This window comes from Plodia interpunctella, chromosome 25 (genome assembly GCF_027563975.2).
Source record: "Plodia interpunctella isolate USDA-ARS_2022_Savannah chromosome 25, ilPloInte3.2, whole genome shotgun sequence".
Taxonomy (NCBI): Eukaryota; Metazoa; Arthropoda; class Insecta; order Lepidoptera; family Pyralidae; genus Plodia; species Plodia interpunctella.
Window position 1 is genome coordinate 4,554,686 of NC_071318.1, and position 16,510 is coordinate 4,571,195.

Below are 16,510 nucleotides of genomic sequence, written 5' to 3' on the forward strand. Positions count from 1 at the left end.
AGACATGATGGCAATTGTTTTGCTCTTTTTATGACTTTAATATCTAGTTATTGAACAGAAATCAAACGATAAGCAAGGAAAAAATATTAGACGGCAACAGCAGCTTTTGATTGAAGGTATAAAAAAAGTTGATTCGTTTTTATATCTAAAATCTTGACCAAACAAAAACCATAACATACAAACACCAGTCAAGCACGAATTGTGTTATACCACCTAAACAATGGTTCTGACTAAGTTGGCACGAAATTGTATTTAAACATGAGGGTGAATTTATTTCTTGAAGTCTTCGTAGAAAATTCCCTGCCACTTATGAAAAAACTGCAGATTCAACTTCCAACGGCAGTGTTCCAAACACGATATGATATGTAACTTTCTAGAAACATTCTACAACTCAAAAGTGAAAGGTCGACAACGCTCCTGTGATGCCCCAGGTATTGCAATTAATTCATGGTAGCGGTGATCTGATAACTCTTTGGGTGTTCAAAATAATCACACTTTAAGTACGGGACCCTAAAAGTCATCAAATACTATGAGTCGCAAAAATACATGACAATATAATACAAAGTTGTTTCCTTGAGATGCGTGGGTGAACCGGACAGTAAATACTTAGTTCAATAGCATAGGTCATAGTGAGCACATATATTTAATAATGATTATTTTTATTGTGTTGTTATGTGCATTTAGATTGGAGGCTGCAAAAATATTAGTAGTAATACCTACACCTTCTATAAGTCATCAGCTTCCGATCAGACCTTTGACACAAGAACTGGCTAAGAGAGGGCATGAAGTAGTGGTAATAACAACGGATCCTATAGGAAACAAGGATGGCGCTATACCTAATCTAACTGAAGTTGATGTTCATGACATATCATATAAAATTTGGAGGGAAAAAGTTTTAAACGCTGAAACATCGAGTGGAAGCTCAAACGACTTGGAAAACCAAATTGATAAATTGTATAATCTTATAACAGATATATTCGAAGTACAAATGGAAACTAGAGAGGTTACAAGTCTAATAAATGACAAAACGAAGACATTTGACTTGATATTTCTCGAAGCTTTAGCAAGGCCAGCGTTATTATTTTCCCACATTTATAAAGCACCAGTGATTCTAATCAGTTCGTTTCTTTCAATGTACAACAATTTGCAGGTGATCGGTGCGCAAGTGCATACGAATTTGTATCCAGAAATGTTCCGTCAAAAAATAAACAATATAACACAATTTGAGAAGATAAAAGAATTGTACTTGCAATATAAAATAGAAAAGATAATTGAGGATTCAGAACCGAAACAAAATGCAGTGGTTAGAAAAGTTCTGGGACCAGATGCGCCGAATCTTAAACAGTTATATAATAACGTTGATATGTTGTTCCTAAATGCTCATCCAATATGGGACTCTAATCGACCTGTTCCTCCTGGGGTTGTATATTTGGGTGGAATCCATAAAAATCCGAAGAAAAAATTACCCAAGGTAAGTGGTATGCATTTCTTTATATACTGTATTAGTGCTTATTTTAATAGAATAACCTATAAAGTAATATTACCTATTGATCCTTCAGTTACCGCGAGTCCGATCGGACTGCGAACCTATTGTTCAATTGTTTTTATTTTCTCCAGGGTACTCGTTATATAAATCTACTTGTACGTACTGTCGACAATACGAGACAAGGCAACAACAGATCGCGTTTAATCAGTATATTTTCCATAATAAGCAAGCACATAATATAAACAATGGTCAACTGCGGCGTGTAATTCCACCTTAGAATAGGTGGTCGTATTCTAAGGCGTCCTATCCTACTCTATATCCTCCCGTGGTCGACTAAGGAATACACGGCCTAGGCAGCTGAAAACAATAGCATTCCCAAGGAGTGTTGAAGTCAAGCAAGCAGCCGTTTGTCTTCAAAATTTTAAGGTTTTGTTTTTACGCTGACTCCGTGCTTCGCAGCTTCACAACCCCGAACGCAATAGGGAACATTTATTTATTTTTATTTATAAGACTTTATTGTTCCTAGTAAAAACATACTTATAAACAAATGGCAAACTTAATGCTATAAGCATTCTCTCCCAGCTAACCATTAGGAGAGACAGAGAAACATGCAGAAATGAAAGAGATAAACAATGGTCAGTTGACCATAACATTGGCCAGATAAGTAAATGTATCTTGAAATGTACTTGACATTCCAAGATCAAAATATTACATAGAAGTTATTATTTAATACGTATAAAGAGTATCACTCTTTTAAGTAATGCAGTTTATCTTCAAGTGTGTGACATTTAAAAGATAACCAACTTGTCACATTATGTAGTGTCGTGTCAATCTCTGATATCAATTAGTTTGTTATAAACTAGTTGGTTACCGCGAATTGTTTTGTCGTATATTTTGTATTATGTAGGTACTTTATCAAGTTTTGTAAATCCTCCCATCGTAACATTTTAATATCATTTCGTAGCATTAGGTACAATTTAATGTGTAATATGAAGATGTTATTAATATTAATAATTTAGACAATGTTTATCAATTGTTATATTATTTAGTACTAGCTGATGCCCGCGAGTTCGTTCGCGTGGCCGGACAATTTTCGATGAGGAGTCAACATTATTAGTGAAATTTAATTGTACACACAAAGCGTAACGATACCTATGCAGAAGATGCTCACACGACAGAAATATATATAGATCATTGTGACTCTTTTTTAGGTGTTCCATATCTTCGATTTTTATACATCAACAGGAAATGCACATCAGGCTGAACAGTTTTTTTTTTAAATCTACGTTACTTCTTTTATAAGTAATTATTCCGAGATAAAATGCCGAAACCCCTGCTACAAAATTATTCTTAAAATTTCCATTGATATCAGTTTTCTTATGAAAATTAAAACTAACATACTTCATAAAACTCTTTCCTCTTAGTAGGGATGATTAATTAGATCTTATTAAATACGCCATTATTCTTTACATTTGATATAATTTAAATAGCAATAAAGTTTACCAAGCAATTAAAACTCTTATCGAAATAGATAAATTAAAAAAAAAAAAACAAAACTCATTCTCCATGACAATTCGACAAATATTCCTATAAAAAGAGTACGGACATCACGACCTCATATAGTCATCAATTTCAGTCGCGTGTGTACTGACGAAAATATGTATCGTATTCTAGTGTTTTTGTGTTGTGTTTTTGGACTCGAAGCAGCCAGAATATTATTCGCCATACCGACACCTTCAATAAGTCACCAGCTACCAATAAGGCCCTTATTTCTAGAACTAGCTAGAAGAGGACATGATGTTGTCGTTATAACTACAGATCCTATAAGAAACGAAGAAGGTGCGATATCTAATTTGACACAAATCGATTTACATGATATATCGTATAAGATTTGGAGGAACAAAATCTTGAAGTCGGAAATATTCACTGGAACTGCAAATAACATGGAGCCTCAAATGTTCTTGATGTATAATCTATTGACAGATATATTTGAAGTACAAATGGAGACTGAAGAGATTACTACGCTAATAAATGATAAAACGCAGAAATTTGATTTAATATTTCTTGAAGCTTTGTCCAGACCAGCACTCTTATTATCTCACATATACAAAGTACCTGTTATATTAATCAGTTCATTTTTATCTGTATACAATAATTTATACGTGGTCGGTGCACCTACACACCGACTTTTATATCCAGAAGTGAATAGACAAAAAATTAACAACATAACAGTATGGGAAAAATTAAGTGAACTGTATATGCAATATAAAATCGAGAAAATTATTGACAATGCTGAAGTAAGACAAAATGAAGTGATCAGAAAGGTCCTCGGGCCAGATGCCCCTACACTAAATGAGCTATATGATAATATCGATATGCTGTTCTTAAATGGACATCCAATTTGGGATTCGAATAGAGCAGTGCCTCCAGGAGTTGTGTACTTGGGTGGTATCCATAAAAATCCGCAAAGAGATTTACCCAAGGTAAGAAATTTGAATGTTCATTTTTCCTTTTAATTTCGTATTTATCCAGTCTCATGACTCCTTTCATCGCAGTATTTTCAATTATTTTTTTATGTATTATATATGAATAATTTCATTTATGTTAACGACTTTATGTTTTAGATTCACAATTATATAATTGTTACATTATTTAAATGCGTCGATGAGATATATTAATAAAATTATTTATTTAAAAAAAGCGACCAAGTGCGAGTCGGACTCGCCCGTGAAGAGTTCCGTAGCAGCAAGTAACCTAACATAAATTGTGGTTTACGATTTATGACGTATAAAAAGAACTACTTACTAGATCTCGTTCAAACCAATTTTCAGTAAAAGTTTACATACTAATCAATGTACATCATATATTTTTTTAGTATTATCATTCTCTTATTTTAGAAGTTACAGGGGGACACACACATACACACTTTGGAAGTGTCTATCGCGTAAACTATTCAGTTTAGAACCTAATAATATTAGAAACCAAGAATGATATTGATCATTATTGAAGACCTCATAGATACCCCACACGTATGGGTTTGATAAAAACATTTTTTTTGAGTTTCAGTTCTATGTATAGGGACCCCCAAAATTTATTGTTTTTTTTTCTATTTTTGTGTGAAATATTGATGGGGTACACAGAATACATCTACTTACCAAGTTTCAACAGTATAGTTCTTATAGTTTCGGAAAAAAGTGACTTCACACCTAATCTTTAATTATGAAATTTATATTACATGGATATTACACAAGGATTTAGTGTAAACACTTATTTATAAATAGATGATAAATCATAACAAAAACTCGATAAGATTTCGTATATAAAGCATATGAATGTGAACAACTCAGGTAGTAGATATCTATATTGTAATAAAAAAACATGTTCCGTTCACTATTATTTTTGTGTTGCGTATATAGTTTTAATGCGGCCAGGATTTTGTTCGTTATACCAACACCATCAATTAGTCACCAGACACCAATTAGACCTGTATTCCTAGAACTAGCTAGACGCGGACACGATGTAGTTGTTATAACTACAGATCCTGTAACAGGTACAATACCTAATTTAACTCAAATTGATATGCATGACATATCATACACGATTTGGAGGGAAAAAATCTTAGATGTGTCCATGTCTAGTGGAAGTTCGGATGATTTGGAAAATCAAATTTATTCGTCATTCAATCTATTGATAGATATATTTGAAATTCAAATGGCTACTGAAGAAGTTACAACTCTTATAAATGACAAAACGAAAAAGTTTGACTTGGTGTTTCTTGAAGCGTTTTTCAGACCTGCGTTATTATTTTCTCACATATACAAAGCACCCGTGATTCTAATCAGTTCGTTTCTTTCAATGTACAATAATTTGTACGTAATCGGCGCGCCTGTACACAGATTTCTATACCCTGAAGCAAGTCGCCAAAGACTGAATAATTTAACAATGTGGGAGAAAATAACAGAATTAAATAAGCAGTTTAAAATTGAGAAAATAATTGATAATGCTGAAGTCAAACAAAACGAAGTTATTAAAAAAGTACTCGGACCAGATGCACCAACACTTGAAGATTTATACAATAATGTTGATATGTTGTTCTTAAATGCCCACCCGATATGGGATTCTAACAGACCTGTGCCTCCTAACGTTGTGTATTTAGGAGGGATTCACAAGATACCGCGGAAAGATTTACCAATGGTAAGTATTATAGCGTATTTTTTTATATTTTTTAATATGTACCTCGGGATACGGTCGTTTTCTTCTTTATGTGCACATTCATTACGAGTACTGAATGTTGGGCGTAAGTTCCTTAAATTTTGTTTTAAACTAGTTTAAGTAAAGCGTAAGTTCCTTAAATTTCGTTTAAAGTAGCTTTAAGACTGTTTTGACTCCGTCCACTCTCTGATGTTTTTGATCTCAGATATCTTGCGTTCTATCCCGCATAATTCGATTCTCTGTATGTAAAATTAGTTTTAGGAATTTGACAATCAGTTGGCAAAAAAATGAACAAAAAATTAGAATAAAGTATATCTGCCGTCGTCGAATTGATTATGTTTACCTAATTGTAAAATATTGTCTCTATTCATGTATTTAATCTTTTTAAAATAAATGATAAAGCAGTTTACAAAACTCTTATCTACAATGACAGAAATTAAACTAAACTAATTGAAATTCATAATGTATCATCAACTAATTTACTATATAGTGTCCGATAAAGTTAATTTTGATGCAAGTCTTAATCAAAGTTTAGTTGGTATTAACGTGTTTTAAAAATGTTGCGTATATTAATAATATTTTGTTGTGTGCTCGCATTGGAAGCTGCAAGAATATTATTTGTTATTCCAACTCCATCTATCAGCCACCAGCTACCAATGAGACCATTGACAAAAGAATTAGCAAGGCGAGGACACGATGTAGTAGTTGTGACAACAGATCCTATTTATCCTAATGGTGGTGCGCCAGAAAATTTTACTGAGATTGATTTGCACGATCTATCCTATAAATTGTGGAGGGAAAAGATTTTACTCGCAATAGCCTCAAGTGGAAGTGCCCTTGATTTAGACTACCAAATGGATTTGTTGTGCAAAGTTCCAAATGAAATATTTGAAGAACAAATGCTAACTAAGCAAGTTCAAACTTTAATTAATGACAAAACACAAAAATTTGATTTGGTATTCGTAGAATCTGTATCAAGGCCTGCCTTGTTATTTTCTCATGTGTTCGAAGCACCGGTGATTCAGATTAGTTCATTTTTCGCTGTGTACAATAATTTACAAATTGCGGGTGGCGTCGTTCATTATATTTTATATCCGGAAATGACTACACAAAAAATTAATAACTTAAGTAACTGGGACAAGTTACATGAAATGTATAAGCAATACAAATTAGTCAAGTTGCTGAACAGTTTGGAAGAAAGACAAAATGAAGTGATGAGGAAGGTAGCAGGGCCTAATGTTCCACCACTTAAGGAGTTATTTAATAAAGTAGATATGTTATTTTTGAATGCGCATCCAATCTGGGACTCTAACAGGCCCGTGCCTCCTAATGTCGTGTATTTGGGAGGGATTCATAAAATACCACCAAAGGATTTGCCAAAGGTACGTCTATTACTCCATTTTTTAATCAAATTTTCACGTTTATTTTTAGATTAATATTTAATTTTGAAAGCTTTAATCATGTATTGTAATTAAAAAGTTAAATAAGAAAGTATAAAAAAATGATTTTTACCTCCTTGTCTGTCAAAAAACATCTAAAAATAGAATTAGAAGCTTGTATTTGGGAATACTAACTTAACGTTACTTTTATATATTATTATTATAAAGCATGTAAAACCTGTTTAGTATAGATAGATAAATATCCAAGAGCCAAGTCAATCTAAAAAATCATGTATCTTCTTGACCTGACTGGCGATCCAAAACACTACCTCTAGTGTGGCAGTCCAGCTTGAGGTCTTTTTTCTTGAGGGATTAAACCACAAGACATACAAATGGTTACTGTGAATGTTAACTGAAAGAATTGCATTTGCAACAAGTCCGCCTTTGCGCTCATTTATGTTCGAATACCTTATCACTACTTGTATAATTTGTGAAATAATAAAGACTTCATTTTTCCATCATACAAGGCCCCGGAGATTCTCGTAATCTATATATATATATATATATATATATATATATATATATATATATATATATATATATATATATATATATATATATATATATATAAAACTCTTGCGTTACTGAGTGACTGACTAACTGACAGACAACGCACAGCCTAAGCTACTGGGCGTAGAAAGCTGAAATTTGGTGTGTAGGTTCCTAGGACAGCGTAGGGGAGTACTAAGAAGGGATTTCCTGAAATTCTCACGGGAAACGGATTTTTACTCATATACGAAATTGTGGGCAAAAGCTAGTTTTAATATATAATTAATGCATTATAGTATGATGAAAATGCGGAATCATCCAGCACAGGCATGATTTGGCTAAAATGACAGTGTCATGATAGAAAAACGCTTGTACCAGTGTCTAAACCCTTTATCTTTGAAGATAAAATAATTAAAACGGGTATCATTATGTATCATCAACTATTTTACCATATAATAAGCGAGGATGCTAATCGTAATACAGTTTTAATTCATGGTGCAGCACATATAAACGTGTTTATCATGTTGCGTGTACTAGTGATATTTTGTTGTGTTCTTGGACTGGAAGCTGCAAGAATATTATTCGTTATTCCGACTCCATCTATCAGCCACCAGCTTCCAATGAGGCCATTGACCCAAGAATTAGCAAAGAGAGGCCATGATGTAGTAGTTGTAACGACGGATCCTATTTATCCCAAAGGGGGAGCACCGGCGAATTTTACAGAAATCGATTTGCACGATATATCTTACAAAATTTGGAGAGATAAAGTATTAAATGAAATAACTTCAAGTGGAAGTGCAAACGATTTAGATTACCAAATGTATATGATGAGTCTACTAATAGTTGAAATTTTCGAAGTGCAAATGCTAACTGAACCTGTGCAAACTCTAATCAATGACAAAACACAAAAATTTGACTTGATGTTCTTAGAATCAGTATCTAAACCCGCGATTTTGTTTTCGCATGTCTTTAAAGCGCCAGTGATTCTAATAAGTTCATTTCTATCTATTTATAACAATTTACAAGTGATAGGTGGTGAAGTTCACTACATTTTGTATCCTGAAATTACTACTCAAAAAATCAACGATGTTACAAAATGGGATAAATTGAAAGAATTTTATAACCAATACAAGTTTGTTAAGATGTTGGATAGCTTGGAAGAAAGACAAAACGAAGCTATGAGAAAAGTAGCAGGCCCTGATATTCCACCACTAATGGAGTTATTTAATAAAGTAGATATGTTGTTTTTGAATGCGCATCCGATATGGGACTCTAATAGACCCGTGCCACCCAATGTCGTGTATTTAGGTGGAATTCATAAAATTCCACCAAAGGATTTACCAAAGGTATTTAAATCTTATATTATTTTTAATTGTAATTTTTTTTTTAGGTATTTTAAAGATCATAAAACTTTATTTAAAAGTCTTAGGTATTGAATATTTTGTATAATAATGCGCATAATAACAAGTAATTGCAAATAATTGTGTAAATTTCGCTCATATCCGAGCGTTTTCCTGGTTACTCACCTAGCTGTTGAGTGTCAAAATTCAGTATTCGTTTTCTTCTTTTTCGTCCAAGTAATTATGTGAACTTATGTGTGAGTACCTACTTGTTCAATGAAATCTTTAATTTAAAATGTCGCGCATCATGTACATTGGTAATATTCTGTGTGCATTCAACCCACACATGTAAAGCTGCTATCGGTCAATATATACTAGTCATTATTAATCCGGTTATAAGGTCCATTATGCGAATTCGTGATAAATAGGTATTTATGATATATTCTGCTAGTAACAATTCTCACGCATGTTCTATCTCAAGATCAATGCTATTAGCTATTTATAAATACAAGGTTGAAATTGCATGCAACTAGTGCATTACTTCGGGATACCAAGTGACGACGGCCGCATAATGTATCGCGTGTTCATATTCTCATTACTTATCATTAATATTGATACAGCGAGGATATTAGCAGTGTTTCCGACACCATCTATCAGCCACCAAGTTGTGTTCAGGCATTTAACTAAAGAATTAGCTGACCGTGGACATAAAGTAACAGTTTTAACGACTGATCCAGCATTTCCTAAAGACCGTACTCCTGAGAATTTAATTGAAATCGATTTACATAATGTATCGTATACACTTTGGGGTGAAAAATTTATAAAAACTGCCAAAGGTAGTACAAATGACCTTATCCATCAATTGCAAGTTGCTTTTAATACTTTGACTGAGGTTTTTGAGTTGCAAATGAATATGGATGAAGTTAAATCTGTGATTAATGATAATAAATATGATTTATTGATCTTGGAAGGATTGGCGAAACCAGCATTGGCATTATCGCATATATACAAAGTGCCTGTGATTCAGTTTAGTTCGCTTGTTCCGATTTATAATAATCTACAAACACTTGGTGCCTCTGCGCATCGATTGCTTAACCCTGAGATGGTAAGACAAAAGATCAATAATTTGACAATCTGGGAGAAGATTACAGAAATGTATACTCAGTTTAAATACGAAATGGTTTTGGACCATGAGGAAATAAATCAAAATGCTGCTATCAAAAGGATTTTCGGCAAAGATATTCCTCCTCTTAGTGAACTGTATAATAATATTGATATGTTGTTCTTAAATTGTCACCCTTTATGGGACAGTAACAGAGCTGTCCCACCGAGTATAATATATTTGGGAGGAATCCATAAATATCCACTAAAGGAACTAACCAAGGTATTGACCGTTTGTTTTATGTAACATGACCACTGTAAATATTTCCGTTACATTTATTTTTAACTAGCTTTTGCCCGCGGCTTCGCCCGCGTGAATTTCATAGCAAAACCTCAGTAATTTTTTATCGCGTACTCTGTAAGACTGGTAAACATATATGATTCAAATTCGCATTTTTTCTCATCTTTAGTTCAATTTCGTGCGTCCCGTTATATCAGGATAAAAAGTATACTAATCAGTAGTCATGTAAGTACCTTTCAATTAAAAGAATTTCGGACATACATAGATACTGAAACGCAGTATCTATTTTATTAACCCTAAAAACACTTGCCTTTTATAACATTAGAGGGATTCATTTTGGAAAATGGCTACTCTATTCTCTTAATCTACAGTTATTTATTGTTGAAATAAACGGTTGTGTAATAGGCCTTATTTTAAGGTAGGTGAAAGCATTTTCACTTCAAAAACTACAAAAAGTTGGGGTATTCAAACTTTGATACGGAATATTGCGCCTTTTCTCTAACGGGATATACAGAGCGCTGAACGAAGGAGATGACGAACAGTTTTATTGGTGGAATTAAGTTATAGCTCAGCCGTTTGGCTGCTACGATGCCTCGGACAGACATACAGATCACGTTCAACTTATAACTTCTGTCGTCAGGGGTAAAAAATACTAACATACATTTTTGTTCACAGGATCTCAAAGCCTACTTGGACACGTCTAAAAATGGCGTCATCTACATCAGCTTCGGAACCAATGTCAGCCCATCAGCCTTGCCAGCGGAAAAAATACAAATCCTTGCTAAAGTGTTCTCCAGGTTGCCATATGATGTCCTCTGGAAGTGGGACAAGGATGAATTGCCCGGGAAACCGGCTAACGTGAGGATTTCACATTGGCTGCCTCAGTCGGATCTTCTGAGTGAGTTATTTTGATTAAATAAATAAATAATTATAAGATTAAATCACATGGATTGAGTTAGCACCAAAATCAATGATACTATGTACTATAACAATTACACAACTAAATCGGAATCACGCCATCTATTGCTGTATACCGCATGAAAATTCGTGCAGTAGCTTTTGAGATTTTTATATGAGTTTTATAATATGTACGGATAATAGGATAAGGATTTATGTTTGTTTGAATTCATTTTGCGTCTCTCATCGTTATCTCGTGTTATTATAATAATTTCTGTAATTTTAATTAATGGTGAATTTACTATTATGATAAATTTATATCGATCGATAAAATGGTAAAGTTGATGTAAATTTTATATCATTACATTGTTGCAAATATTATTTCTCGTGCAATCAAAACATTTGCATAATCATCACTATTAGGTGTTCTTTCGTTTCCACTTATTTCTACTACGTCTTTAAACATATTTCTTATTCAGAAAATAATAATAATGAGATGAAAAATATTGAATATTTTCAAAATGTGTTTAAAATACATTTGTGACATGCATAACAAAACCGTTAACCCCCGCCGACAGGAATGGAGTTATAACTTTAACGTGTCTGTGTATCTGTATGTCTGTGCTTGTTATTGTAGCATACGGCTGAACTGATTTTGGTACTTATAGTTTTTTTTTCTATTTAAAAGATAATTTGAACGAGATTGTTCTTAGCTAAAGTTTTTTTCGGTACAATTTATTCTGCTAAAAATTTATGTACTCGAAATACATAAAAAAATAATTGTTAATTCTCATAAAAAATTCAATAGTAATACTTATTGAAAAAACACCACATGATTCACAATGACTGTGCGATTATCAAAATACATAAGTGCATATATTATATTATGTTATGAATACATAGATGCGTTGAAAAACTAGTATAGTAATAAACTAAACAAGTTGATATTTCCGCAACTCATGGCATGACATTAAATTTTTTCTGCATACTCATGGTCACGCATAAGTCTCGTGTAGGTCATTTAGTACGCAATCTTGTAATTTATATGGTTCCGGCTCATTAAAATAAACAACAACACACACATAATATATGTTTGTCTGTTAAAGTACAGAACACAATCATTATTCTTTAATCAAACACTTTACATTCCTACAAGTGTGACCATTGTAACTAAGTTATCGCTTTATTCTTTTATTTGTTTGTAACATATCTCTTTAATAACAGAGGACGAAGTACGGGTCTACGTTTCACTTCTCACTATCGAGTCGATTCGAAGTGCGACAGCGAACCTATCACATTGCGGGTGTGGCTGTCGTTTTGTCCCAATAGCGCATTATGATTAGCTGCGTCACATTGCGAATCGACTCGATTGTGAGATATAAATAGCAACAGTACACTACGCACACATAATTTTAATGGTATTTAAAAAATATTCCTTTTGTCAAATGGAAATTTATGAGAAAATATGCTTTGCATTACGAAATTATCGCGGTAGTAACGCTGGGGCAAACAAATAGAGGCTAACAACAACGTGGCCCATCCGTTATTGATAGTTCCACGTATTCCCGCGTTATTCATTAGTGGCTCATTTGAACATTTTTCAAATTTCCTAAGGTTACTACGCGGAACATAATAATTACTTATTAACATTTTTTATCTCTTTCAATACGTCACGAGAGACAGAGATAAGAGGCGTGGAGTAATTGCTGTGATAAGCCCTGTCTGGACGGCACATGCGTCGATGACCTTGTCACGTAATCGTATATTTTTATACTAGGTCATCTGTTCTTTCGATTAATTTCTCGGATAATTTATCAGCTACTTGCGGCCCGTCCCGGCTTCGTGCGGGTAAAAACATTATACATTTATTATTTGAGGGTTTAAATGTACCTATAATAATACATCTAACTCTTCTTCAGTAATCAAAACGAATTTTTTATATGTATATCTGTTTGCGATAAACAGACAGACATACGCGCCAGATGACTTTGTTTAATAATATGTAATGATAAGGATGTTAGGATAAAATTTTAGGGGCCTTTCACACTGATTTCCACACAAAAGGGCATTTTCATTGACCGCATTAATGCAGCACTTTTTGTGTTTGTTTCTGATGCCAGGACCAGGCAGAAGCCTGTCCTGTGGCGCTACTGATGCTGCTACAAAGGAATATTTTTCCCGAAATGAGATTTGTACTTACTAAGAAGTGCTTGGCATGCTTTGGCGGAGGCTTATGTCATGCAGTGGACGAAATGAGCTGTAGAAAAAGAAGAAATTATTTGAATTTGAATCGAATACATTTTAATTCCAGGACATCCAAAACTGAAGTTGTTCGTGACCCAAGGCGGCCTGCAGTCGACTGATGAAGCGATAGATGCTGGAGTTCCTCTGATTGGCATTCCTATGTTGGGAGACCAGTGGTTCAATGTGGAAAACTACGTAAAGCATGGTATTGGCGTTCGGCTGGACATGGACACCCTAACAGAAGAGAAGTTCCAGGATGCTATTGATAAAGTTATCAAGGATCCAAGGTATGTGTATATCATGTTAGATTTGTTAAAGACTTTCAGAAACGAATTTTCTATTGTTTTATTTAATTTAAATTTGCTGATACCAGTTTTGATTACAATACATGATATATTTGAGACTAACTGGTGCTGTCAAAGACGACCTACATGTCAACAACGCTAATTAAGGATGTCGAAGACGGAGCGAATTGTAGAAGAAAAAGTAAGTGTCGAATCGATTCGGAGTGAGACGCAGCGAACCAATAACATTGCAGTGTGGTTGTCGTTGCGTCACAATGGCACACTGTGATTGGTTAGCTGCGTCTCACTGCGAGTCTACTCGATGGTGAGATGTAAATAGCAAAGTCGCACTACGCACACCGATGTCGAAGACCCAGCGAAGTGAAGAAGAAAAAGTAGGATCTTGAGCTACAATTTTCGGCTATAAAGCGTCACACCAATATGAGGAAGTAACCGGGTAGGAAGTAAAATGGTCACACGAGAGAGAGACAAAGTCTAGGACTGAGGAGAAGTTATGGCGCGGCCTTGCATCTATTTGAATGCGCGTTAAACCTCAAAAATTGAAATATTTCGTAAACTTGTTGCAGCTATCGCCAGAACATTGCGAAGCTTCGTGACCTCATAAACGACCAACCGCAAACCCCCTTGGAAAGGGCAGTATGGTGGACAGAACACATTCTTAGACATGGCGGGGGTCGACACCTGAGGTCCCCTGCAGCTAACATTCATTGGACACAGTACTATGAAGTAGAATTAATATCCTATCTACTTTTTGGTCTACTGGCTGTCTTAGCACTTTCTGGAGCTGTGATATTCTACACTGTGCGACATATATCACTGTTGATTAATAAAAATAGCAAATTAAAAACAAATTAATATGATATATGTGGGAAATCTTCCTATTAAAAATAATAATTTATTAGGTAACTAAATTATATTGTATTAAGTTTTGGTTTTGTCTAAGATAAATGTATGAAAAAGGGATGGGATATTTTTTAAACAATTTAGTCTTGCATAAATTATCACTATTTATATTGTAATAATACAATACTCCATATTAATATTATAAATACGAAAGTCTGTCAGTTTTTTCTGTCTGCAAAAAAATTGGCTACCGCGGCTATAGTAGTAAAACAATATAATTAAAAAATCAAATTCGGGAATTTTTCATTAAGGTGATTGCACAATAATTATATTAGTAATTGTTATTTAATTTAGAACTAACGTTATCAGTAACATCTAACATATTGAAATAATATGTCAAAAATGAAGGCAATAGAGATAAAGCGGGGAAATATATTTGTCTGTAATCGTGGACAAACTGTGAGACATGATTCCGGTTATATCGCAACAAAATTAGCTAAAATTATTATTATATACGTATTCATATTTTAAGGAAGCTCTAGTTGATAAAACATATTTTTTTTATAGTAATCTTAAAATGAAATATTATTTTTAAGCAATGCGTGAAATAAAGTGACTATTACTTCGTTATTTGAAATCTAAAAACATAGGTACATTTGTTATCGCGATCTTGCACGTCGTTATTCGAATGAGACGGCTATATTTCTACGAGCTTCTACGCAGTGTGTAAGTGTATTGACTGTTTTTCCAAATGGCTTAGAAATATAGATTAGTTATTTATGCGTGAGCGAATCATCTAAATGTAATAATGAACATATGAGTGTAATTACCGAAAGAAAATCTGAATAACAAAAATAGTTAATTGACGTCCTTGGAGAAAAGGCTGCGGTGAAGTGTGTTGCGCCGCTTCTTCTCCACCTGCGCTTTGGAAGTCGGCAGTAGACTCAGTAGACTAATTAATTTTTTGACTTCAATATGTGATGTATATCATCCTAAATTGGAGAAAGAATTTTGAAAATCGCTTGAGTAGTTCCGAAGATTGACCCTTACACACACAAACGCCTACTTCTTAATAATATAGTGTTGATTAGTGTAGATAATGCGATTTTTTCTAGGTCTAAGGCAAATTATTGCATATTGTGTAATAAAAACATGATTTTATTTTATAAAATTAAAAGTTCGTGTTTTGTTACATTTTGTATTATTCAAAAGTCAAAACTTTTATACTTGGTCTCCGTTACCACTGATACAATAAAATTTTTGTAAATACCAACCCGGATTTTTGGTTAAAAATCGCGGTTGGTACCTATTTAAGTGCAAAATTAGAATTAAAAACCTTATTATTACAAAAGCCACGATAAGAAGAAGTATGAATATAATGTGTTAGAAATGCCCTATAAATAGATACCAATTAAAAAGTTAACTTGTCAATTTGACATAATTATTATGTCAATGTACTGTATGTCAAAGTCACTTAATTTTTTTATATTTGTTGTTGTTAGATGCATGAAATTATTAGGTACTCCGTGCAACTAATTCCACGGTTAGATGTGCACTGTATGTATAACAATAACATTCTACAGTGTTATTCATCTGAACCGGCATTTTGTTAAATTTATCGTTCTGTCGATCCGCAGTGAGACGCAGCTAACGAATCACATTGCGGTGTGGTTGTGGTCGCGTCATTATGGCGCACGGTGATTGGTTAGTTGCGTCTTACTGTGAATCGACTCGATAGTGAGAAGTGAAATTAAAACCCACACTTCGCCCTCTGCGCTTTCACAATGTGAAAACTTTATATTTTTGAATATGGAAGAAATTTAAAAAAGGGTACAGCGAAGAAAAAAATAAAA

General features: G+C 33.7%; 1 protein-coding gene across 6 annotated transcripts; it reads left to right on the forward strand.

Moving 5' to 3' along the window:
• The first annotated feature begins 608 nt into the window (after positions 1-608).
• On the forward strand, positions 609-15,849 carry LOC128680675 (UDP-glycosyltransferase UGT5-like). 6 transcript variants are annotated; one of them, XM_053763972.1, is made up of 4 exons: positions 609-1,471; positions 11,044-11,266; positions 13,577-13,796; positions 14,381-15,849. In XM_053763972.1, exons 1-4 carry the CDS (start codon positions 650-652, stop codon positions 14,667-14,669), a joined length of 1,554 nt encoding a protein of 517 aa, XP_053619947.1. In that variant the 5' UTR covers positions 609-649; the 3' UTR covers positions 14,670-15,849. The 6 variants fall into 6 exon arrangements, with proteins under 6 accessions (XP_053619947.1, XP_053619946.1, XP_053619948.1 ...); XM_053763971.1 differs by lacking the exon at positions 609-1,471 and adding an exon at positions 3,113-3,969; XM_053763973.1 differs by lacking the exon at positions 609-1,471 and adding an exon at positions 4,850-5,680.
• Positions 15,850-16,510: the final 661 nt, after the last annotated feature.